Genomic DNA, 27,785 nt, shown 5'->3' on the forward strand with positions numbered 1-27,785 from the left:
GATAAACGATCTGTCATTCATTTGCCCAAATCCTCAAGTATCAGCAGCCGCTTAATTATCATTGTTATATCATGCCATTCAATTTACATATCAAACATCACCTGTTTCACCTAGTTTATGCTTTGACTGCACCTGTATATAATGAGCACGTTTTTATTTACCCCTTTTAATTAATAAATTCCCAAAAAATTAAGCCATTGTTATACTCCTTCCTTCAGTAATTGTTCTTAAATCAATCCACAGCGAAGAACATCCCTTCCAGATTGAGTCTTGATAAGAGGCAATACTATACACAATCCTAGGCACAGCACATGTCCAGATGCTGTCCAGACCTGAGATGTCTTGCAACGAGTACATCATCAGCTGTAGCTTTTGGTGGACGTGGTAAAGACATTTAATAATCCTGATAACCAATCTCATCAGTGGCATATTGTCAAGGAGAAGATATTGCTAGTCATATAGGTTAACAGCCTTTCAACATAATAGAACCTGGTAAATTTTATTACTCTCATTCAGGAGTGACATGTCTGTTATATAATGCTGCTCTGCTAAGAAATAATGAAAGGGTACCAACTGCTCTTACACATGTTGCTCAAGTACTTCAATCTAGGTCTGATAGAGGAATTAGCTGCCACTGATGCAATGCTGAAAACCTCAAAGGTGTTTTTAAGGCATCTGCTTCCTCCTTAAAGAAGTTAATTCAGGATGAATTAGTTGACCTTACAACTGTGCCATGAAGTTTTTTATACTACTCAGTACTCAAAGGGTCTGCATAATAAACTGCATAAGTAATTCTCAAATTTTCAGGTCATAAATTCTAGTTGCTGGTTAATGTGTAAAGCATGTTGGAAACAGGAATAGTCGGGCACATACTGGAGCAAAATTGGATCTCTATTCGGATAGGAGGAGGATAAAAGATGAAAATCTATATAAGGAAACTCCAAAATGACTTCTGTCTCCGCCCTTGACTCTTTTCATCAAAATAATTGTCACGTTAGATATATCACCTCTTGATCTGATCCATGCCTTCCTCTGTCTTTTTAAGATCAGAGACAGCGAACATGAGGATTAACGGACAGTGAATATACGTTGATTACACATTTCACTAGAGTAACCCAGACATTGGGAGGACAAGTGAGGAGCTGGGGATGGGAGTGGGAAGGGGAGAAAGCAAAGGGGCTTCCGCTTCATAGAAGCCCTCAGTGTAGAAGGGACTTTGGTCGGGATGAGGTTGTTTTCTTCCTATATGTACATGTTTTACTAAACACATAAGACATAAAATGAAGAAGTGCACAGCTACAAAAAAACTCTCACTGCAGGAGGACAATATAAGAAGCTGCGGGATGAAGTAAACAGCTGTGAGTACGAAAACGACTAACTAAAATCACACCCAAGATTCTGTGGCCCATTTGGAATCACTAAACAGCAGCAATATGGGAATGTAGGTTTAAACCTACTAGCTTTGAAACACAGAGCTGTCTCCAATACATTGTGTTAATCTGGATATTTTTATTCATATCCCACTTATACTGTGTCATGGGCTTTGCAAAGGGTTTGTGTGGGAAAAGCCAGCGAGATGTTTAATACAAACTTAATATCTCTTCTATGGCTTCATACAACTGTCTCACAACAGACACACCTTGGTCACAAGCATTTCAGGGAAGCAAGCTCAAAGAGCTGCTGCAGTGGGGGTGTGATGCGATGGAAGATGTGCGGTGTACGTGTGTGAGAGAGAGATTGGAGTGGAGGACGTGAGCATGGTTGCAGTTTAAATGTAGTGACCAGTCAATTCAAAACCATTCAGGCCTTCTAAGAACAGATCCCCACACCCCATTAGGACCTCTGCTGACGCACACATGCATAATACATGGAAGATGGATCTAAAAGCATACAACCCATTAGCAGGCCTGGCCTGGGCAAGAAAGAAATAGAGAGAGCCAGAGGGAAACAGACTCACCCACAAACAGCCTCGATCGAACGAATAGCCTACCTGGCTAGCTACTGATAACAACACACACTGCTGGTTTGCAGACTTGTGCAATTCTTGTGTGCCTGACAGCTACATTAAAAACCCAGAAAATAGTGGGCAAGTAGGCAAATACAAGCCCCTTAGGAATGGAAGACTAAAGAGTGCTGCAGGAATGAGAGCTGACATAAGTTGCAGTTCTCTCATCCCAAAGTCAGAGGTGTATTTGAATGGGTTTTTGGTTGGATGTCTATAGTAAGGTCTGTGGTGAAGACATTTTCATATTTATTCTGCAACATTAATCAGAAAATACTGTGCTTCTTGGTAGATTTCAAAGCCTTGTTGTGTTTATACTCAAACACCTGCAAATATTTGTTATATGTAATATTAACTTCTCTTTCATTTTCTGCCGCTTATCTATCAAAGTAGCGGGGGGTGCTGGAGCCAATCCCAGCTAATGTTCCTGGAAAGTTTGCCAGTCTAATACAAACAACCACTAACACCTAAGGGAAATGTTAAAGTCACCAATCAACCAAGATGTGCATGTCTTTGGACTGTGGGAGGAAGATAGAGCACACAGAGGAACGGGTAGAACGTGCAGACTCCACACAGAAAGGCCCCAGGCCTGGAACCGAACCCACGACCCTCTCATGTGAGGCACCAGCAATAACAACTATGCCACCATGCTGTAACTTATAGCCTTTTTACTTCAAGTAAAATTTAAATTCAGCACGCATCTCATTTTCTGCAATCATGTAAAAGAAAACAGAAAAATCCCAGTTTTTTCCCAGGGGGAGCGATGGTGACTCAAACTTCCCAACTGCAAAAAACATCATCCCAGCAGCTCTCTGAAACCGCTCACATGAGGACTTTCTATCATTTACTTTGCAATTAGCCAACTACGATGATTGAGCACTAAAAAAGACAAGTTGAGTCCTGTCATCAGCTACTATTCAGAGACTTTTTCTACTGAAGGGTTTTGCCAAGATGAAAAAAGGGTAGTGATGGAAAATAAGTTCAATTTAATCAGTCAGATGTGATGATTGCTGGATCACAGATTCCAGGCACAGAGCCCCCTGCACAGCACTTCAAGTGGCTGAGTGTTCTGGCCATGTAATGTGAGGTGGCAGAGAGCCCAGCAATGCTGTAAATTATTTCTGACGGTAGGGTGGGGGACAAGAAGAAAATACTTGCAGTCCCCGGAGACAGACGGTGCATGGTGTGGAGATACGGTGCGTGCATCTATACCAAGAAAGGAGAGAGGCCTGCACGTTCTCTGAGCCCTGCGGCTGCAGGAGGACGGGTCTGTTTGCAAGTTTGGAGCCCTTCTGCAGTCTGCATAATGTGTCTAACAGCCATGCCTAGCCAGATGACCAGGGGAATCTCCACAGGGGAACAGAGCATTTAGCAGACGAATCATAATATGCTCCAATGCATCTAAGTAAGATCAAACTTCTCTCTGTCTCAACACACCGCACAGGCACTTTTTTCACATGTGAAAATAGCAGTCACAAAGTTGCTAAAAGCCAGGCATTTCTTTCCAATATGGAAAATAGCCTAATTGTCACCCTGTAATCTTTGTGGATGTAATATGCTCATATGCTTATTCATGCTTCTCTGCAGATGAGATAATTTTATCTGTCACTCATACCTGTTAGCCTACAGCTATACCATCACTTGGAACATAATGGCGTGTGTGTAGGCAGCCTTGCTGTGTGTGTATTGATGTATAGATGCGTGGGTGTGTGGGTGTGTCGGGGGTGGTCCCTCCTCCCCTCCCCTCTCCAACCCTGGACTCTTGTAAAATGTGCCTTTAGCCCCCCCGTCTTCCCCTTCTGCACTCAGTCTCAGCAGCAGCAGCAGCGGCGGCACGGCCAGCGTACACATGCCGCAGCAGCGGTGCGCCGTGGGGCGCACGCACACGCGCTCACATGCATACTCGGCTACGTGCACGGCACTGTCACACCTGCACGGTATCATTTTAGCCACCCCAGCGACCCACCACCGCCCCTCCTCCGAGCCCTCTTCACTAACATCCAAGCGCGGTTCACGCGTGCGCGCACGCGGCAAACCGCGGCAGCAGCGGCGCCGGCGGCGGCGTCAGCATCATCACCGATCGGCCCCATCATCCAGCCAGGAAATATCTGCAGCAGCAACGGTACGAGGCTGTACTGTAGGTTGTTATTACGCAGGCTGGCTGCCGATCGATAAATGCACCCCCCCCCCTCCCCAAACACACACACACCCCAAACCCGTTTGACATACCAACGGGGAAGCCCTTCCTCATAAATCAGGGCATTTCTTCTCAAAGGAATCACTCACCCGATGTTGCTCAACGCCTGCTCGAACAGCTCCGTCTGTAAAATGTTCTGAGGCGCCGAGAAAGCCCCGTTGAAATGTGATAAAACCGAGCTACAGAACTGACGCAATGTCTCAAACTGCATTTTCCCCTCCGTTTTCTTTTATCCTCAGTAAGTGATCAACCCTTTTCCTTTCACCAACCATACATCCCAAAGCCTGCGCTCTCTCTGGACGCCCCCCTCCGCACATATACACCTCCTCAGTATTTTGTTATTATTATCTCCCGGGGGCGCATTAAAGGCGGAAAAGGCGCCGATCAAGTTCCATATTCCTGCTGCCGCTCCTGGTAAAAAGTGTCCTTAAATAAGACGCATTCCGGGCGGGATCCTTCAGTCATATTGCTTTGGACCTGAAGCGAGAAAAGGGAGGTAGTGCCGGTGCCGGTAACGTGCCTTTTCTCCCTCTCGCTGTGGCAAAAATCTCTTCTCGGTGTGCAGAAAGAGGCGAAGGAGAGAAGGAGCGGAGGAGCATCCTATACGGCAGCCAGCAGCAGCAGCAGCAGCATCGTTTACCGGCGCATCAGCTGCTGCCTCACATTCAACTCATATTTCCAGTCGCCTATGAAGAGAATACACTCGCGCTAGCACACACAAACACACAAATACACACACCCCACTAACCCACCCACACACACACACGAGGGGGCTGCAATCGTGCGCACTCTTTGCCATATCTCTCCATCTTCGATCATGCACTCTTTGGGACGCGCACAGCTGCAGATAGATCACAGTAGAATATAGTGTAGAAAGGCGATGCTGTCGTCAGGGTTTTTTTTCCCCTCTTATATCCCATATCTGTCCTCAGAGCATCAGCTCCTCATCGGTAATAAGGCAGGACAGTCCTAATACCTCTGAAAGGGCGCGTGTCTGTCTGCGAGGAAAGGGCACACATAAAAGGGGGTTTCCCAAAGGGATTACTTATTTATTTTATTAATGCTTCTCCATCTTACTCAGCCAGAGCCCCTGCATGGAACCATAGAGCACAGGTACAAAGGGTTCCTGGAACATTTGATCACTTTTCTGTGAACAGTGGATTATGGAAACATTTCAACTCTGAGCTGTTTTGAAATGTTCTGGTTTCCTTTGTTAATTAGATGTTATGGTCAGAAACAGCAGGTGAATCTTGTCCCTAATCTGATAAAAAAAAAAAAAAAACCCTCTACATGAGAAATGACATGTTGGATTAAACATTAACTGGATTCTGATTTTTGTTTAGGTTGTCGTGTGTGTCATCACATCAGCAACAATATGTTACTTTGCAAATGCTTCAGCCATACAGTAGATGTTAAAACTTGACATATTAGAAGAAGCGTATTAACATTACTGTGTACCAGTGAGCCATGACAGTGTGATGGTGGTGAAAAAGCCTTCCTATTGATGGAATCCAGCCATGTGCTTTTCCTCCCAACACACATCTCAATGTCTTTATTGAACAGTATCTATTGCTGACATCTGGGGATGTAAGTAGCTGCTGACACCAGCTTTACGGCTGAGCACACAAGACCAATTCTAATAAGTTCACATGCTAATCAAATTATAAACCACTTACTTTAAAGTAAACACAAAACAGATTACTAATGCCACAACCCCAGCTGTCTGCTAGAGACATCAAATAGCTTTTCTGTAAAGTTTAAGTTCTTGCTCAGGTATGATTAACCCAGTTTACTGTGGATGTACATGCATGTAGTTTTACAATGGGAATTACAGTTCAAATGAACAGTTCAGCTATGTGCTCACTTTGAGAAAGCTTTCACTGACCACTCATGTTTGGATTAGGGCTATGGGCCTTATGTTCATCGAGCGTTGCAGCATCAACCGAGCATAATAGTGTGTAAGTGAAACATTACCTCAAATAATAGGAATGATGACCAAAGGATAAATATAATTTTTTTTTTATTTTGACGTGGACTGCTGATTGTATTCTTGGCTGTTGAATAAATGCATAGTTTAGGGCCTAACTGAGTAACACATATGGCTGACCTGAGGCAGACTAGGTTAGTCTAAACAATAATGAAGCAAACTATGCTAAAGCTACACTGTACTCAACTGGGGAGGATGATAAAGAACCTGCTCTGCTTCTTCCTCTAACTTTTTTGGCAGCCCTCGCTTTTCCCTTGTCTCGTTGACTGTGTTCAATAAAAATGCAGAATCAGAAAAAAAAAAAAAAAATCACCAGTGACTATGTTCCAATCCAGTGTAATCTTTGTTTCATCAGCCTCACCCAACACTGCAGCTGTCCCAGCATATCTGTGTGTTCATTCAAATGACACTGCCGAGACCAAGATAAATTAGGAGCCTTCCCAAGTTATTTCTCCTTATAAATAGACTGTCAGCTTCCCCCCCTCCTTTCTTCAGCAGAACACATCCAGGAGTTAATTTAAACATTCTTTAAGATTAATGAAAGTGGGCTTTGGTGCTTATGCAGTGGGAGTGCTATTTATGTACTCTCTGTGATCCATCATCTGCATTATCCTGTAAATTCTCAGACAGCCAGTTTCCTGTTGTGGCACTGCAAATGTGGGCAATGGCAAAGCAACAATCCTTCCCTGGTACCACCTATAGCCACCTCGGCAGCCATGTAATCAATGAATCGATTAATTTACAGTGGGAGGGCCTGGACTGGAGAAGAAAGTGACTAACTGACTGACTGAAGACAGTCTGATCTATAGACTGGTCCATAGTCATTCTGATCATCTATTAAAAGTACCTTAAAAAAGAAAGCTGGTTAATGTATTACAGTTGCACATAGTCACAAAGCACATTACCCTGCACTATTCTTAAAGGTTTACAGTACTGATTATTTTATTATACTTGCAGATTGTAAGCATAATTGCAGAAGAGGCTCTGCTCTTTGCTGTTCAGTTTCAGAATATTGACTCATAATGAGTAGAAGATTCAGCCGAGAACAAATCTTTACCTGGTTGGGGTAAAACATGTCTTTACATTTTTGGAGTTAAAACATTTCGTCTGTGGTTGTTTTTCATGTTTGCACAATATTTTCACTACACTCTAGAAAGCATGCCAACACAAAGCCACACTAACCAGAGGTAGTTAATGGGCAGATGTGGGAGTATAAAATATCAGGTACCTCAAACAAATATGTTCAAGAAGAGTTGGAACTTCCCATTTGTCCTGCTTGTATCTACAAGTAAATACAAGGCGGAAATGACAGAATTTGTGTGTCTACAAACACACTCTGGACATAAGCTTGTGCATGCCAGTTAGTCCCTACACGAAACAATTTTGTATGCAGCCCACCATATAACCTATGTAATGTCAGGATAGAGATAAAACACACCCAATAGTGGTGCTGTCAAATTGAACGTATGTTCCTACTGCACATAACTCTGAATGGTCTGAATGTATACACTTCATACGTATGTGAGTCAGGGCTCGCGGGGTGCCCTCCTCCCTTTGGATCCATGCCACTCAATGGGTTTGTTCACCACTGGCAAAACACATGGAACACATTGTCTTGCATCCCATTGGGGAGTCTGGTGTTGTGGGCATGGACGACCAGCAGAGAGACAAGGACAAAAAATAAAAACAAAATCTGATCTTACAGTCTTACTGTAGCACAAGAGAGAAATAGGAGCACGTTCTCATCCAGCCACTACCAGTATGACCTTTGCCATTTCTCTTTCCCATTTCTGTCAAAGCTGTTTAGTCCAAACCTGGAGACAATTGTAGACATGCTAGGTAAAATGGGCTGTAAATGTCCACATATGAGCGTAAACCAATTTAAGAATACTATATTGTTACAGAGTTATATTACAAAAGAGAAGGAGCAAACAAGGACAGGAGCAAAGTGATTTTTTTTAAATGGCTCCCCTCTGTTTCCTGCTGTAAAGATAAATTTCGATGCATGTAGATTTTCCATATAAGCTCTTCTTCTTTCCTTTAGAGGTAAAAACAGGATTGAGCCCCCATGTGGACATCAAAGTAACTACCTTACTTTACACCAGAACCAAGAAATAAGCAACATATAGGATTCACAAGCACATCATGTCCATGTTGCCAGCATCTGAGAGTGTTCCATTCAGAGGGCGCATTTGTTGTATATGACAAGTGGAACACAATGTTCTGCATCATAATGAGGCCCACATTTGCTTTTTCTACTCTTAAATCATCTCAATTTTAAAGCTCTGTTGTGTCTCAAATGGCTTGCAAACATCCTAATGGCAAGTTTTAAAATAATTGAATATCTTTTAAAGGAAGAGATGGTAGAAAGTCGCCCGGGCACCCTTCACCTGCCAGCACCCCATGGCGGCTGAGCCTGGCTTACAGCCACGTGTGTTCATATGTTCTGTTGTTCTGTATGTGTATGAAGAAGAGAGAGAGGGGGCGAGTGGGTGGATGACTGTTGTGGAATTGCTGAGTTAGTGCCACATACAGTGTCTGTGTCTCTGTCTTCTTTATTGCTCTCAGGGGCTCCATGTACAAGCAGTGTTATATGGGGCCTTGACTGGTTTTCGAGGAGACGCTGCTTTTATGCGAAGCTTGAATCACTTTTCTGCACTACCAACTCAATGGTCACATAGATCAGTGCTAATGTTAAAAGGGCTCTTCAGCAGTTATGCCCGTGCCCCGACATTAAGTTGCATCAATTATTCCCTCATCACACAATCTACTCTTTGCATAACAATACAAACAATTGTAATGTGCGCATAGTAGGGATATCTTTTATTTATTTTCTACACATTGAACTGACCTGTCTATGGGTGTGTCGCCTGGTCCCAAGTACCTCAGCCCCGAACCGTTGTCAAGGGACCCCTGTCTGGGCAGGTGCCCACTGTGAGGTCTGCTTCTGTCTGACGCTGGTGTCAAGTCCCCTGAGGCTCCCTGGTAGGGGTACAGAGACGGGTCCTGCAGTTTGGCCTTCTTCCCCTGTGGCCCGCCCTCAAACACACCCCGCACCTGACCAGGCCCCGAGCTGTAGAACCACGCCCCGGATTTGGTGAGGATTTCTTGTTGTTTTCGGCACAAGTTGCATACCCACATAACCTGTAGATGAGAGAAAAGGAGATTTTAATGGTTTGGAATGGAAAAATTGAAAAGCTTGTCTTATACAACCTACAATGGGCTGTAATGGAGTGATTTGTGTGTTTGGGTAGTGCAAAGCTGTCCCATAACTGTGAGGCATGTCAGCGCTCTGAAATTTTTTTCACATCCAAAATATGACATTTTCAGCTACTTTTAATTGAGGAAAAAACATAGAGCAAATTCAAATTTGGACTTTTCACCCCACAGTTACACTGTTCATAATATTCAGTGAGAGTTCATGTTGATGAGGTGAATGATGAAAAGTGGTACACATACAGCAGCCTTTGACATCAATAAAGGTATCACTTTATTATTATTATTATTATTATTATTATTATTATTATTATTATTATTATTATTATTATTATTATTATTATTATTATTATTATTATTATTATTATTGTTATTATTATTATTATTATCATATATTTCCCATCCGTGAGTCCAAAGTGCAACTGCACATTCAATTGCTGTATCCGGCTACCAAACTGCAACAATGCAGAGCCCTCATGAGTACTGATTGTGGAGATTAGTCACCTAATGATGCTACAGGAAGTAGAGGTCATGCAATTGTGGTTAATGCACTTTGATAAAATAAATGGAAAGGAAATGCAAGCTCTCCCTTCTGTCCTGCTCTGCATGGTCTGGAGAGACAGAGCTTCCTACTGCTTGGTGACACTGTGCGCCTATCTGCTCCACACTGCAGCTCCAGCAGCCATCTCACCACAGTGGCCCCATAAATCCAGAGGCAGACAGGAGGCCTGATCACTGTACACACACCCCACATGCTAGAGTTCATCTTGTGTAGACATGTCTGCTCCAGGTGACCACACCTTCTTGGTTAATGGTGAACAACTTAATGTGATAGCTAATAGTTTCTGAGAGGACTAAGAGCTTGCCAAATGATTGACAGGCCAGACGGCCAGAGGGGCAGCCAAGAGCTACTTCACCCCACTCCCATGCACCACCAACACAGTCTGAGTGCTGAGTCAGTGCATTACTGTTATTAGTGTGAGCGGGTTGTGAATGCTGCCTCACCCACCCTCAGTCAGTTTGTGGCTCACAATTCTTTTTTTCCGGTAAGCCTTGAATCAAATAAAAATTGACTGATATGTTCTTTCTAGATTAACAGAACATGCTTATACTGTGCTGGTCTGCACAGTTGTTGCCTGCAGTGGTTCAAAGGCTGGATTTGAATTCATAGCAGAAACCATAACTGCTTATCTCAGTGGCAGGCAGAACCCTAAGCACGGGGTGATACAGAGCAGCAACTGTGGAAGAACCCACCAAGGGATCAAAGGCGTCTGCAACCTTTAGCATCACATGTGGAGTCTTTGCACTAGCATACAAACACATTTTTTTATTTTTATGGGGTGTGTAGGTGAAGTGGAAGAAAATAACAGAACTCAAGTAGACTGTAGTGTCTAGCTCAATCATCAAACTGTCTGTTTGTGGATGGAATGTCATTGAAAAATCAAATTTTGTCATTGAAATTGGGATTTTCTCACTGGTTGGCTTGTGGACACACAAAACCTTGGAGGGATTTAGAAAACCTGCAGACTCGTTCTCTTGGGGTGTGTGTGAGGTAACTAGGAAGATATAATAAGATAAAATTGGCATTTGGAATCAGCAGTGAACATACAGTATGTGCAAACATTCACAGATGAAGCACACACACAATCTGCAATTCAAATCCTTCAAACCATCTTTTATTTTCACTGGAATTTTAAAACCAATATGGCCATGTGCTGTCTGGCCAGTCCTTATCTTTTTTAACCACGGCAACACATCTAAAAGCTGCCTAAGCTGTGGAAGACAACAATGGTTGACACTTTTTGATTACTTTTTGATTTTGAACCATTAGGTAGATATTTCACTGGACAGGCCGGCCATTGCTGTTTTTCACCTGTCCCCTCTGCTATGAGTACTGTGGAAATGTCCAAATATAGCAAAAGCAACTCAGATAAGGAGTTGTTTCCTTTGTTTTTAGAGAGAGCGAGAGCAGCAAACAGCAGCAAATCACCTGGGCACAGGATGAGGAAGTGATTCATCCTAAAGCAGCTTTAACAGGAATGAATTTTCAAATCTTTCAACTGTACTGCAAAAAAGCCTGAGCAGTCATACCGCAGGCACCATGTACTGGACTATGGGATATTGACACATGAAGCATTTATGACCAGCTATCAATGTTACAGATGGGCTATAAGTGTGCAGACACACAATGGAGGCAGGGAGGCAACAAATTGTGCTTTATGTGTCCCAGGGGAGTGTAGCCAGGAAGGCCACAACTGCCTCTTTAACTGGGGTCATGGTGAGAGCTCTGCAGTGAACCATGAGTCATCAGCTAAGACCCGGGATCCACCAAGGCCAGTTTTCCTGCTAATCACCACACATCACTTCCCTCACCTGGAAGTTGCATGCATGTAATGAGATCACATAAAAATTTGGATTCAATTGATTTATACATTCAAATTAGTTTCACTCAAAAGCAATCTTCATATGTAGAGGGCAATCTCAAGTATTTCTGTTGACTTTAGGTTGGAGAGGCTACAGGTACTCCACATGAACGAGAGAGAAACAAGCTAACATCCAATAGAATGTGGCATAGAAATGACCGAACACAGAGAGGTGTAAAAGTAGCCTCAGTTGCCATGTCGATCATCCATCCTGTACTAATTAACAAACAAATTTTGCCACCAATTCCTGCCAAAGTTTGATCAAAAATAAACAGGGCAGTAAAGAGCAGAGAACTGGAAAGACAAACAACAACAACAAAAAAAAAAGAAAAAAGGGCCAGGCCTGTTACGCATGTATTGGACGTCACACAAGAAAAAGGATGGGTCCACACAAGAAAAGGTGGCGTGAAAACGAAGGTGCAGTACAGAATAAATCTGAGTTGCTTCAACAATGTATAGGAACGATTTCCACTTGAATGTTTAGGGCTTTTTTTGTCCTGAAAAAATGAACAAAGTTTGATCTGCAATCATTATTTCTATAGTCATGTATAGAAATTAATTATTAATTAATATGACATAAATTTTGGTAAACATAGCATGTCTATTATTTGTGCATGAAGGAGAAACACAATCTTTCCACAAGATGGGTTCTTACAACATAAAATAAATTCTTTAATTAATCAACATAAAGTCAGTTGGTGCACACCACTCCAGTCTGCCAATAATAATTAACAACGTTCCCAGCCCTGAGCTATTATCTCATTGCTGAATATCTAATAGCATATTAGTATGCCAAAAAAAAAAAACCAAAACAAAACTGGCTAATAAATACATGCATGGGTCCAGTAAATGTTAAGCGTACTGAACCCTCAGACATCAATACTTGGATTTGATTTGCACTTTGGAACAGAGTCAGAATCAGAATGGATGTTTATACAGTATATCAGGCCAGAAGAACAAAAGTAAGGGCAAAGCGTCAGTGTCGAGCTAAACGCCAGTATGTTCCAAGCATTACGTGAACTGTAAAATAGACTGTTTTGAGCAACAGTCCATGTTAGAGATTATCCACAGGGCTACTAAAGAGCTGCATGAGACTTTTATCAGCTGATAAAGAGGAGTGTTATATGAGCACCAACATTTTCTAGATTGGAAATGAATAACTTAAACTGAGGATGATGAGTGGACCCAAACAACATGTATGTTGAAATAAGAATTTAACAATATATGGCTCTATATTAAAGGACTATGTTGGACATAGAGATAACTGTAAATGAATGAAAACGCTCCTCATGTTTTATGCCAATACTCACAGTAATAGAAATGTTTATTTCACCACATCTCTACTCCGTCTTTAGTCACTTTGACAGAGACATCACACAGCATGAGGCTACTAACTTTCTGGTTCAAAAACAGTGAGAGTTCCAGCTGCATTAGAGAGAACCACTAATTCACTTCATTCCCTAAAAGACCACATCCACTGCCCAACAGATGCATGTCTGCACAACGATACACTCACAGGCCAGGTAGCTCGAACAGGCAGAGGTATGCTTGCTTTGACTTCTGCCCAATTCTATCCACATGCACACATACACACATTCCTTCGGCTAAACTCTTCACAGCTGAGCACAGGAAGGGGGTTTGAGTCTGTAGCCCTCAGGCAGGGCCATTTCTCCTTCTGGTTCCACATATCACAGCCATTGAACCTGCAGCTAAAAATAGAAGGCTAAAAACTCTATCAGGCGTCGCAAAGACCTGGAAGATATATACTCTATTAAATGTGCTATAGGCTGTTTACAGAGGCACTGAATTAAAGGGAAACAAACACCCAGTGCCTTGGGATCAATAAATAATTTCCTTTCTAATACTTTCTCCTCGGACTGGGGCTGTTTTCACTGATACCCAAAAATATCATCTGAAAAAATGTTGTGTGCTTAGGAAGGTGACAACAGGGAGAACTATACCACCCAAGGATGTCATGGAAGGGTAGGAGACATTTATGATGAGGGCCAGTCTCCCACTCAAATATGCAGCAATTGAGATTTTTTTGGGGTGAATAGATTTGCCCTTCTGCTTACACATACAGTACACTATGCGCAACTATACAGATTAATATATATGCTTCAGTAATGTCCTCTGCATGTTCCCTTTTTGCGTGCTCCATTCAAAATTTTCTTGGAGAAGTCCCGCACACACACGAACCAGCTGCACTTGCAGTAAGAGAGCGCATTGAGCTCTCTCTTGTGGCCGTTAAACTGCACTACAGCATTACTTAACAGAGGCTCCAGAGTGAATCAGCAGTATCCTTACAGGCACATCATAGTGTACTCAAATAGAAAGCTAGTGCTGATGTTAAATTAAATCATTGACATTTTTGCATTCGTTCATTCATTCATAACTGTGCATGTAATATATGTGCTAAATTACTTCCCCTGATTAAAAGAGGGCTCTTTGAAATTTATGGAGGGCCTTTAGTGATTGTCATTGGTGCCGCATTAAATTCATTTGGCTTATAACAAATCACGTGGACTTCCCGCAGCCAATGTAAGTATGACTTCCATACTTTGCTCCCATCTGGGGAATATTTCATATCTTTTTCTCTAGCCCTGCCTCATATCAGCTGTCTAGTGAAGGCAAAGATGCCAGAAAAATAACTGCTACAAAAAGAGCTGAAGTAAAACCTAGAGATGGCACATGCTGCAATATTGATGTTGCAGCATGTGATGTATCATATTACCTCGCTGTTTCTCTCCTTCACCTGAACTGAGGTCAGCTGAACCACCCATTAAAGGCTAGTTGTTCAGGAAGTGAAGTGGTCCACAGAACATCATAGTCTGGACTGAGTCCAGATGGTGCACACAGACATCAATAAGGTAATGACACTCAGTGTAATGGGCTGCGATGAGAGAAATTACTATGCACGTGCAGGCCATTGAATATTGGATATGAAGACAGGTAAAACTTTTTTGTTGTTTTTTTTTAACATTTAAACATTTATGTCCAAGCACTGATTTTCCTCTAACCTTGCTTTCTACATCATAGCTGGCTGATGGGGTTTTTCATAAACCAAATAAACAATATAAATAAATTCCATTAATTCTGTTTGTGGAATTAAGCTTTTGATGCAGTTCTCTAGAATTAAAAGTTCACAGGGCATTTGGTGGGCTTCGTTAAGCTGCCAATGAGAATGAAAGGGGAGGCCTACATTCACATGCTCAAACACTGGGTGCACGTGGTAAATTACATTTTAATGAGCTTCTAATTTTAGTGTGTGCGCCAGTCATAATAATAGACTTGATGAATATTTATGTTCCTTGTTTGAAGTTCAGAGAAATACTGTTGAGATCCAAAATGTGGTTGTACATGGAAATGGCTGTCAGACCCCCCCATCCCCACCCCCTCCTCTCTCTCGCTCTTTCTCTCCATCTCCTGTTCTTCAACCTCACTCCGACCTACAGTTTATTAACATGCTACATTTCTGGACCAACAAGAGTCGAACTCGCGAAATTTGGGGGTTGCAAAAAAAAAAAAGAAAAGAAAAAAAAAAGAAAAGAAAAAAAGAAAGAAAAAAGAAAAGAAAATGCTGCATTGAAAAAAATAACACGACGGAAATGTGCCACTCTGACTGATTTTTCTGAAAAGAAATACAGCAGGACGTCTCGCCGGTAGAGCTGACATGGTCCCATTTTTTGAAAAACAAAATGAGGGAAGGAGGGGAAAAAAAAACGCGCTGCAGTCACAGCCTGACGCTCTCTCGGCTTACCCATGGTGCCACTGAGGGAAATCGGTGTTTCCGTGCAGAAAGATCTCCGACAGTAAGCCCTGATCCTGTAGCGACGGCTGTCCGCAGCTCCTTCTCCCGAGACCGGGGGGGCGGGGGGGGGGGGGGGGCCGCTCCGACCTTCAGCACCGCGGACAGCTCCGGGGCCGGACAGCAGTGTGCCCTGCGGCCAGCAGCGGCCGGGAGGACCGTGAAGGTTACACTGGAGACCTCACTGAGCACATCCGAGCCCTGCACGCCAAGTCTTCTTCTCTCTTTCCGCCACAGTCCAGAGACGACTTGTCTCTTCTTTTTTTTTTTTTTTTAATGATGAATTAGTCCTGAATCGTTTCAACGGAACCACGAAAGCTCGCAACCAACCCCAGCCTCAATGTCAGTAGGTCTTCAGGGAAGAAAACATGTGAGCAATAACGCGTCAAATCACGTTGTTTCGCGTCGCCGCTGTATTAGTTGATCTGGAACGGAGACTCGGAGCCCTGCTTGAGTTTGATGAGACCTCATTGCATATGCGGAGCGTCCCAGCTCTGCTGCCCCCCCCCCCCCCCCCCCCCCCCTCCGCCCGCCCGCCGTCCAATGGGCAGATGGACGGAGAAACGCGGTTAGACTGTTTGGTGCAGCTTTCACCGTGTGAACATTAACGACCACACTTCGTCATGTAACTACTCTCGATTATCAATCCGACAGCGACAGCTCATGTCATCGCCATCATCAGATAACTGCAGGACGAGACCAGAGGCCAGGACGCTGTGCTGCGTGCGGGGGATAAATGTATATGAGAATAAAGGAATAAAACATATGGACATGCTATAACTACATGCTATACACTATAGACTACATTTCATTTTTACTAAAAAGAAAAAATATAAAAATGACGTTTGGATAAATAATGTCGGCCAGGCTGATGATGTTCTGTGACACACTTTGCTCCCAAAAAAGGAAAAAAAAATGCTATTTGTAATCTGGATATTAAACTCTGCCATTTTGTCATTTGGATTAATTTTTCAGTCCATAATACAAAAACGAGCAAAACGCAGACTTCACACAGACAGACATGTTTTCAATCTCTGCAGCAGAGAGGCAAATAATGTCTGCCACAAATTCCAGCCCTTTAAGAAGCTGAAAAAAAAAAGTGTAATTTTTCTTCACCACCAAAACACTGGAACACATTTCATTTCATTGTGCCAAAAGAAATTGTTGTAAACACCACTGATATCAACAGAAATAAACTGTTGTGTCACATGCAGTTCATAGCTCTTCAAGGTAACACCGCAACAGGACAGTTAGTTAATAAGAGCTAGTTAGTTAGTTATTAAGGTATGTGGGCAATTTTTATTTTGAAAACCCATATTAAGTGAAAATATTTCTGTCTTTCTGTGTTGCTGTTAAGGGACTCACCACTCTACCTTATTCACTGCAGCAACATGCTAATCACTAAAATGCTCTTTAAACTTGAATTGCATTCCTCTCCCTCTGCTTTACAGCAGAAATGTTGAGGGTGCCAAGCAACACATATAAGTTCTTCAAGAGATGCCTTAGGCACAAATGACTTCCTCCCCAGAGACTGTTGATTCCTGAGGCCCTTTTGAAGCCACATCAGAGGAAATGTTTGTGCGCTCCGCAGTTACAAGTACTGACACACAGACATTTCATATTTTTACACCCAAAAAGCAACTGTGTACTTCACGTACCTACAGTAGAGGTTAAGCCACCGTGCCCGATTAATGAGCAGTGATTGTTATCAACACAGCTGTTTTATCAGTGCTTTCCTATCTATTATTAAGCTTATTGTGATAAGACACAAAGACCAATGACTATCAGGAGCATTATGGGGTGTTCTGACGGAGCTGCTGAGTAGAGTCCTCCATCATTCCAAATTTACATCCCCTTACCAGCTGTTTAACTCTCAGCCCATCTATATCATATTCTAGGGCGCCATAGCGCTGCTAGCTGTCCCAGACATAGAGACTTGTAAATATTCAATGGTGTTACTCAGAACAAGATCTCTCTCGCAACTGCTGTCACCATCTGGGAGAGAGGGAGAGAGTAGACGGATGGAAAAAGAAGACATTTCACCGCCGCTGCCTCTTTTCACTGACACACAAGCTGAGGTGAGATCCACCACAATGCAGTCTGTAGTTTCTGCAACAAGCATGATCACATAAACAATTGGCAATCGATATCACAATAGTCCTGGTGGACTACTGTGGTTGCTGTATCACAAATCTGTGCAGTACTCTCTCTTGGCTGGTAATGAGTGGTTCGCATTAAGCAACATTCACAGAACCAGAACAATCCACTTACTTAAATTCTGCTCTTTCACAGGATGCCCACATAAACCTTCAAAAAAAGGTAATAGCAGATGACAACCCACGCCACCTATGCTGACATCAGGTCACTTGCAAACTGCTCAGAGTTTCTCACATGGTTAACCTGCACTTCATTTTTTCACCCAACTTTAAATAATCTTTCATCTGGTCTGAGCTAAAACTCAAACCCTGCTAACCCCTGCTGGCTCCAAATGTTGCCCTGTCAGCCCTGAGATCCCTAAGATGTCTGTTACCGGTGAACTAGCCCACCTCCATTCACACAGTTCTTCTTCCTGCTGTTCATTCCAATGCTGGATCTCCACTCCTCACACTGACCCTGTCAATATATGTCTATGTGCTGCCACAAACACTCCCTCTGCTCACATCTTATGGACAAGTCTACACATAAGAAATGTATGGAATTTCAACTCATTCTGAGGTTGATATCTGTAATTAATTAAAATGTAAATATTTTAAATATGACAGCCACAGAAGAACATATTTTCCTGTCGACTTGGTTCAAATGTTTCCTTTTCCTGTATAAGCCTCTGCGGTTTCCAGCTGTAACTCCGTGTCCACAGCCGGTCTGCTTTTATATAACAACATTTGTGTTTTTAATATTCACTTTGGAACAACACTGCATCAGTATCCATGGTCTGTATGGAGACTCGTCCTCGAGCGCCAGGAGGTCAGGACACCACAAGGGCTTGGAGGCACATCCCACAGCCTTCTCTGCCAACGTCCTTTCACCAGCCATTGCCAGCCGGCTGCCACTGTTATTACTCAACACCATCTGTACAACACAGTAACTGATCTCCCAGCTATTATCTACTAGGGAACAATAGCAGCCTGTACAAGTAGAGGGAGCAACATAGCAGAGGTCTCTCCCGGTGTCTTTGCTGCTCTGTTGTTTCAGTGGAGGGTATGCGGGTATGCACCATCCCCCAGTCTGCGTTATGGATTGTTCAGTTACCGTTCGACACTCAGCAACTAATCATGAGGACTTGTCTCACAGCTGAGACAACAACGGAAAATCTATGTTGTATACGGACAATGACAATGACATAACCCCTCAAATGTGTGCATTGAATGGTCATTGTGAGGCTGAATTTGTTTAGTTAGTTGAACAGATATAGATAATGCCACAAGGGGATTCAATACTGTCACCAGCTCAGTCGTCGTAGCTTTTTTCTTTCTGATCTATAGTGCAGTACAGGTCACATGCACCGCCACATGTTAGAACTGGATTTGGATTGCTTGAACAGGGTGTGTGATTTAATTTATCAAAGCTTTCCAGCAAAGTCCGGTGAGGTAAGCTATTTCAAGAACTCAAAAGAGACAGATCAAAAACTATCAAAGCATTTTTTGCAGGAGGCCAATGTCCAAAATGCAGCCAAAAATACTTCCATGTGGAACATGATGGCATCTTTCACTACACCCATGTCATTCAGAGTGCAGTCATACAGCGTCTCTGTTAACAATTTCAAGTCTCAGTGCCAAACCTAAATTACCCAAATAACATCATCACAGTTACTTTTTCCTCAAACAGGAATCTTTAGCCCTCGTGGTTCCAACTGTTACTGTCACTTCTCCTTTAGCACTCTTGAATCTGTTTGAGATGCATTAATTTGGCTTCTTCTCACTTTGTGTTATTAATCCTACTATTTATGACTCACAGGGAAGTCTGAGCAGGACTTCTCTTGTTTATTTTTCCCCCACGTCATTATCGGCTGCTGTATGTGTATATGCACATATCGTAACATTTCATGAGCAATGCTTGTGTTCAGATACAGTCCCAAGAAACGCAGAAAAGGATTTGCTAACCACTTTGTCCTCCTGTTGCAATTCCATGAGAGCAGGAATGCAGCAGAAAGAGAAGAGGGAGACAGAGGGAGGGAGAGGGAGGAGAGCAGGAAAGATAGGGAGAGAGAGATCGTGAGTGGCATTAGTAGGTTCTCGTAGCATTTACACATACTCCAACAGCAGAGGACTGGATGGTATCACATAAAAACACTAAAGCTCATGACTCAAATTTAAGCGGTCTAACACTAAAAGCTCTGGCTTAGTTTGAGGGGAGGATTTGACAGAGGTTAGTTAGGCACTGGAGTGCCACATCATACAAAAGCAGTCATCAGGTTCCTTTATAGGGAAAGAAAAGGAGGAAGAGTTCCCTCCAGTGGCGAAACTGAATAACTGTAAGTTACAGTAAACATGGACAGAAAATCTACAGCTGTGAATTAACACATCAGAATGAACAGAATTAGAACAAAGGCATGCAGAAAGTGTCTGACTGGCGCTGATGTTGATAATCTGAAAAACATTAGTTACCATTAGAGCCACTGCTGGCTCAATTCCCAGATTACCATTTCATTGCAATGTTTCATAACCATGGATTTCAAATAGTAACGTAGGGAGAAATTTGCCTGAGGATGGGACATCTGTATGTGTGTGTGGGTCCTCATAAATGGAGAGCACCGAGCATGCCAGTCAGCGTTACCTTATTTGACCGCAGAGACACTCGTCCTCCACACCGAGCACAGAATTTAGTTTGGCAATATGAACAGAGGTGGCCACAGCCATCGGCAAACTTGGTTTTGTGGCATATCCCGCAGGTTGGGGCTTCGCTCTTCTGATCCTGCACCTGCTTAGACTCCTCCCCCATCTTCTTAACCTGGTCCTTATACGATTCAAACTGCTGGTGCAACTTCCTGCAAGTGAAAGGTAAGGACAGATGTTCGGAAAAGGGAAGTTGCAAAAAGATACGTTTTTTTTGTTTGTGTGTTTGCTTATTTGTTTTTTGTTTTTTTTCCAATGAAATGTTTGTACAAGCACAGTGTAGAGCATTCAACAACATTTACACCCCAGGCTAGTTTGCAATGTGCATCCATTCGCAGTCCTCTAAAATGATTTATCTGAATAAGACTGACCCAAGTACCCAATTTTAGCATACATGTGATCACAACAGAGCAAAGATTTTATTTTCGTTTTAGAGTTGCAACTAAACTGTAATCAGTCTTGAAATGGATGTTTAACAACCTCACATCAGCATTATCTCCATTGGCAGTAGTCTGAATCATTTGCTTGGTCCTTTCCTAAAAATCACACTTCCACAATGCCTCTACAAACTGACTAACTGATATCACATCAGACGTGTGCAGGGTGTGAGATTTTGAAAGGAAAAGCAGGTACCGTGACTTCAGAAGCTTCAAAGCTGAGTTCCTCCTTTGATACAGAACCTCTCCCAAAACGGGGGTTGGGTATCAAGTTTGCTTTGCAAGTTTAAGAACATCACTTAATTCCACTTTCTCAGGTTCCCAAGCGTCTAATGAATCATTTGCAGCTGTGTTTCTATAACAGGACAATCGTAAGGTGAGACAGAGCACACCCTAGCCATAATGTTAGATAATAATAGAACCAATAGTATTTCGCTATTGTATTGCATTCTAGAGCTCAACATCCTGTTTGCTTTTACCAGTGGAGCATCTATTGTGTTATCGTTTGTGTCCTATAGATGGCCCCCTCCTTATGCACCTTATCTTATACAGTGAATCCTTAACTCCTAACAAGTCCTGAGAGGCTACTGAAAAAAACCTGCATGGACTCTTCACATGCATTTTGTATGACACATGTCAATTGAGCGTCTCCTTGGTAACTAAACACTGGGCTGACTTCATAATATGGCGATTAGAACTGGTTTCGCCCCACATATCCCCTGCAACATTCATTAGCACTTGTGAATTATTGAGCAGCGCTATCCTTTTACCACATACAGCTCTGCATTTGAGATAAACGTGCTTCCTTTACCCACAACCAGACCTTTAAAACCCAAACTAACAGCCTCCAACCACCTGAAGACCAACTCTGTGTGTGGATTGCATGAGCAAGTCTCCATGCAATCAAACATTAGATAGCGTGCCAGTGGCATGCCCCTTGTTGTACCCACTAAGGGATTAAAGGGCTAATTGTGTCACTGCCTTTGTGTGTTTACCAAGCAGAGATTAGCATGTAGCCTTGTTTAACGCATCCCACCAAATCTCATTTACTGACAGAGGACCTGATAACAGTGCGATGAGGACTGTGATATAAGACGTAAAGCCACTGTTTGTGAGGATCAAGGAAATAAGACTACCAGTAATCATGTTTTATTCTACCTTAATCTCTTTTTACGCTCAAGCACTTATGGAGACATGGGCTCAATCCTGGGGCACCACATGGGCTAAGGGCCACTGCTCTGCTGACAGACAAGGCCAGGGAAAAGAGCTGTTAAAGATAACCAATGATTACCTCTCCATTCCACTGAATTGAGTCACCTCGTTACCCTCACCTCTTGGGGAGGGGCCAGATAGAGGTTAGGAAAAAAAAAAAAAGGTTTTACGCACGGGATTTTGGTTTAATCTTGCTGATTCTAGGAGACAATAAAGACAAAGAAAAAAAGGTATGCAGAGGGTTTAAACAGAGCAAACGAGTTATCAAATGGAGCATGATGAAGACACGGCAAGTGGCAGCAGGCAGCTGGTGCACCGTGCCCATTCTGGGTTTACTTATTCGGTCAAACACGGTCAAATGTAGGTGAGACTGCTGACGAGTAATCATACTCTGCTTATTGTCCCATCCCATGCTAGCGTATCGGAGCTCTCTTACCTCTTGGCCGCACCAGAGCAGCCACACACAACCAGTAACATGAGCCGAGTTCTTGGACATATGACAAAAAGGCTGAACTACAAGCTGCTTACAGGAGTCTGGATTCTACTTCAGCCGCAAACTGAGCCGAATATTTTGCTCCTCCAACATCCTAATGCTTGCACTGAAAACGTGACTGTCAGACAGTAGACTGTATTAACTGCCTTGGATGTCGGTCTATTTGTGGCAATCATTAGAAGGCACATTAACACCCTAAATTGATCCAGTGTGAAAAAAATTTGAAGTGATAAAACTGAGGTTGTGTTTTGGTTTAAGGCAGTCACATAATATGTAACCAATTCTCAGATGTTGACTTAAAGCTAATGTGACATTAATTGATTTAATGGGCCGCTGGCAGCAGAAGAACTCAAGCTGACAAACCCATTGCCTGGGCATATCGCTTTACAAAGGTGATATGGCTGACACGTTAACAAACAGTTAAACTTACTATTCATTGGAAGTCGAGTTCCATTCGATTCAAAGTCCGATATTCATTTTCCTCTGGCTCTGGTTTGGACACCTATCTGTTTGACTATTTTCTGCAGCTAATTGCTGCAGTTGTAATATTAACATACATGTAGATGAACAAGAGAGTTCTTATTTTTTATTTATTTCTTTGCTAAGAACAGCCTCCCACTGCAGAAAACCAAGAGGAAAGTAGTAACACTCAAACATTTGCAGGCTAAAATCCCCCAAAAGAAAAAAACTACTTTTTATTTTACACAAAGATAATCTTAATAATATTAATTATTTCTTTTTGTGTTATGTGAAAATTTTGCCACCAGTCTCTCTCAATTACATAAACAAGAACAAATAAATCTAATGTATGAAAATAATGAAATAGCTAAGCGCTTATATACACATCTAATCCAATTCTCAATCTGTGGTCTCTCCAACATGGCTAGCAAACCAGCACTAACAAGCACACGTTATCTTCTGTTGTTATGTTTTTCATGGTTGTTTTGATCAATTCAGCACAATTTTTTTGGGCAATTTTTTATTTTTATTTTTAGACCAGACCAAAAGTAAAAAAGCTTCACTTTACAATCTAGTGTAAAATAAACTATTGTCCAACAACTAGTCTCAGACAACATGGTCTAAGTGCGACTGTTCTTCTTGAGCTTTAATGGCTTTAACCAGGAGCTGCAAATTAGTCTCTGATTAGAAAGAAAAAAAAAAGGTTTATGTCCCAATTTTTAGCATATTGCTCAGTTGATCACATGGTACTACTAGACTGTTGTAGCATTATAATGGTCTTTGTTCATATTTAAGTATTTAGCGTTAAACCTTTACCATGAGTTACACCAGAACAAAAATTGTGTATATGAATAACAGCTTGTATAAAATGAACCAACAGGCTGTTCTTTTGGCTATTTGGCTACAATACTTCAAGGCTTTGTGTGGTATAAAATAATCAGGACCATGCCACACATGAATTACGTAAACAAATACTGTATAAGGAGATTTGTTGTCTTGAGGGTATTGTTCTTCCTCACAAAGTATTGTGCCATTTATAAAAGTAGGACCCATCATGGCACATCACTACCACACCGCCACTCTTTCATATGCTTCAACAGACATCTTGAGAAACTGTATGTATTCTAATGTCCTCTGGGGTCAAACATATTGCACATCCAGCTGCTGTGGTCACTGCTGCATGGTTGTGCCTGCTGGGAGGGGATCAAAAGGGGTCTGTGCTATTACTTACGCGTCTGGCTCTGGCTCCTTGTCATTTTGGGACTTTTGCTGGGGCTGAAGAACGTTATTTACCAGCTCAGTGATCCCACTAAAGGGAAACCACCTGTTCAAATAAGCAAAGTGTGACTGAAACAGTGCAATGAGTCATCATGGGAGAAAACAATCTGTCTTGAAATCTTTTTCTTTCTTTTTTTTTTTCTTGTTTTTAGGAGGGGTGGGGAGGGGGACAAGTCAGTCTCTATGATATAAACAATAACAGGGACATTCACTACAACCAGCGCAAAGAGGAAAAGGCCAGGACATGGGCAGAGCAGCAATTGGTGTAATATTAACAACCAGACACAGTGTCAGAAAAAACAGGGAGAAAGAGAGAAGAAGAAGAAAGAAAGATGATACAGACAGCCTTACAGTAGAGGGTAGGAGAGAAGAAGCAGGAAAGCTCTACAGCCAATGGAAATGAGAGCTGCATCAAATGCTCAGCCGAGGGTAACAGGAGTGTCATTTATTCCAGCTTGGTGGTGCAGGAGAGGTCAGGTTGTCAGACTGGTTAGCCCTGCAGGTAGATTTAGTCAAAATGCAGCTACAGTGGAGTAGTGCAGAATAGGTGCAGAGAGTCCGCACATATAGTTGGATTACGAGGCTGCACAAGCCAATCAGAGTGCAGATGACACACTGGATGAAAATGGTCAGCCAGGTAGAGACCAAGGACAGGGGAAATGGATTCAGGGGCCCGGCTATAACAAAGCTAGTTGAAAGGAAAAGCTTGTCATTGATGTCACGGAAGTTGGCCGCTCAGTGTCCAGCACGATATGCAACAATGCGATCTGAATGCTACTCATTCAAAACTTGTATAAATAAAATGCAGCTGTGCCATGTCATGCCACCACAGCACCTTTCCATGACATTAGTGACATTACTTTCATTTTCCTCCCAGACAAAGAGGAGAAAGCCACATGAAGCACAAAGCACCAACTGACAGGAAGAAGTGTCAAAGCCTAGAGCACTCTGGGTAATGCAGTTTACTTACTGTGCCGGCTGAGGCTTTGGTTCTTCTTTGATCCTAAAACATAAAAAAAATAAAAAATGTGCACAGCTCAGTGCATACAGAACATAAAGAGATGAGAAAAACAATCCAAATAACACAAAACACTAACACAACTGATAATACTAAAGATGAATATGACATAAATCATATTTAAGGCATGAATGATAGTCAAGATATTAAAGATGAATTGATGAAGATGACAATTGAATGATAACAACAATAATGAAGTAAGAACATGAAAAAAGGAACATTCAGTGTGACTTTAAATGACAAAAAGTTTGATTTCTACCAACTTAAACTTAGAAATGACTGCTTCATGTGAGTAACACCCTCTCTCAGAGTCGGACAAATGTTGTTGTTTTTTTTTGGGGGGGGGGGGGGGTTGCTAGAACAAAAGGATGGCTCATCACCAGGAGTTTTTCTCAGAGAAATCTATAATTGATTACAGCCCCCAGCACCCCGAGCCCAGGAGAAAAGAAGAGCATCTATACGGGTTCACAGGAGCCAGCTGAGCTGAGTGGCATTTAAGTACAGCTGTGAATCACACACCAAGCCGCTTCAGGTGGTGAATATGGCAGCAACAGTCAGCAACACACACTCGATTGTATTTTAGACATTAATGCATCCAATAAAATAGCAAGTCGCTGTCAGGCAATGCAAATGTAAAAACAGGATTGGTAATACGTTGCACACTTGATCATTTATTATTATAATTTATGGACTTATATGAAGTGTATGTTAATACTGATGCATATGTGAACATATCTGCTTTTGTAAATCAATAGTACACAAGACATACAGTATTTTTTCTAATTATTCACTGAACATTCACTGAGCCATCCTCCAGAATAGATTCAGCTCAGTAGCCGGGAGATTCTTCAAAATAGGCCATATATTTTACTCTACGTGTAATATTTTATCCTCGGCAATCAGTAAATTAACAACATCAGATGATACTCCTTAACAGTAACTATATTCATACATTATGGAACTGCAACATGATAAACTACTATGACTGGGTTTTGGGGTTTTTTTTTTATAACATTTTGATTAATTACCAATAACGTATGATAAGTTTTTCTCCATCTAATGGGGTTATTTGCCAGAGGCAGGTGGTGGTGTTTGTTGCTGGACAAGCGTTTAGCCATCACCACATTTAGAAGACAAGCTCTGAGCAGAGCTACGTCTTCAGAGCAGATTGGAGGCAACAATAGGCTGTTCATTAAGCTTAACTAAGCAGGCTAGCTGATTAGCATGCCAAAAGCTGGAGCAAAGAAATTAAGTTTGATGCTGATCAGTGTTGCAAAGTTTCTTACAAACTGCTAAGCGAACAGCTGTTAATGCAAACAACAGATACTAAATATAGTGGCCTTTTATGAAGACAGGCATAAATCAAGAGTCTGTGACAAGAACGAAGAACCACCTCAAGGCAGCATCTAAACACACACACACACACACACACACACACTAACAACCACATGAATGCCTGGCATCTGTCGACCATCTAACACTGGTGCTGCCACTGAGCTGTGCTCTCCCTGCGCAGGAGCAGATGCCACTTAAAGCAATACAGCAGCAAGTTGCAGCTGGAAATCACACATCACAACTTCACACACCTCATCTCCACTTATGATAGCTACATAGTCAGCTTTAGCTCTGTGAAAAACTATGTGCTAGTCTAATCTTCTTAGATAATTCAGGAGTGATTGAGACTCTTATTTTTATTTTTATTTTATTACAACTAGAGGTTATTTTCTTTAGAATTTATTCTTTAATGCTATACTAACTTAATGTATTGATTTCCTTCAATTAATTTCTTAATTGAAATGCCCAAGGATCCATGGCCATGTTCACGATTTGTCATGTGTGAAACTCACAGACATTGAAATAACATTAAAAGCAGAAAATCCTCATATTCAAAGCAAAGCAGGCTAGAAGTAAACTAAGAGTTAGAGGTGTCAAAAACATGAAAATGATTTACAAAATCGATTGGAAAATGAGTAGAAAGTTCACTGAGACAGCATCCCACCACTCACGCTGTGTATTCTAAGCAGATGCCGTTCAACTCCAAAACAAGCAGTGAAGCTAAAACAATTCTCATGCACACTGAAGCCTCCCAACAGTCTACTTTAGCTAGAGGTAGAGCAAAGCAAAGCAACAAATCTGTCGGTCTGATCTGTGTCGGATGAGTGAGAGAACACATGAGAGAAGATATAGTCCTGTGTACCCATCAGTCTCGCTGCTCTGTTTTCCAATGAGCCAGTCCATATTTATCCTCTCACTGTGTTCTCCTGATGACCTGCAGCACTGTTCTTTATTGATCCCATCAGCCCCGTCTCTGTGGTCGCATTACAAGCCTCATATTTATCTGATGGAGCCTGCTGCCTGCCTGCCTGCCTGGACGGCTGCCGGACAGAGTGTGTGTGTGAGTATTCGTCCGTATCCATGTGTGT

General features: G+C 42.2%; 1 protein-coding gene across 1 annotated transcript in view; it reads right to left on the minus strand.

Moving 5' to 3' along the window:
* rims2a (regulating synaptic membrane exocytosis 2a) overlaps positions 1-27,785 on the minus strand; it is a 131,951-nt gene that overhangs the window by 86,514 nt on the left and 17,652 nt on the right. Inside the window, exons 2-4 of the mRNA XM_029503736.1 lie at positions 20,407-20,617; positions 19,734-19,745; positions 9,038-9,330 (exon numbers count right to left, since the gene is read on the minus strand). Of these exons, the coding sequence (XP_029359596.1) occupies positions 9,038-9,330; positions 19,734-19,745; positions 20,407-20,617 (516 nt within the window). The remainder of the gene's footprint in view (positions 1-9,037; positions 9,331-19,733; positions 19,746-20,406; positions 20,618-27,785) is intronic.

Source organism: Echeneis naucrates, chromosome 6, assembly GCF_900963305.1.
Source record: "Echeneis naucrates chromosome 6, fEcheNa1.1, whole genome shotgun sequence".
Taxonomy (NCBI): Eukaryota; Metazoa; Chordata; class Actinopteri; order Carangiformes; family Echeneidae; genus Echeneis; species Echeneis naucrates.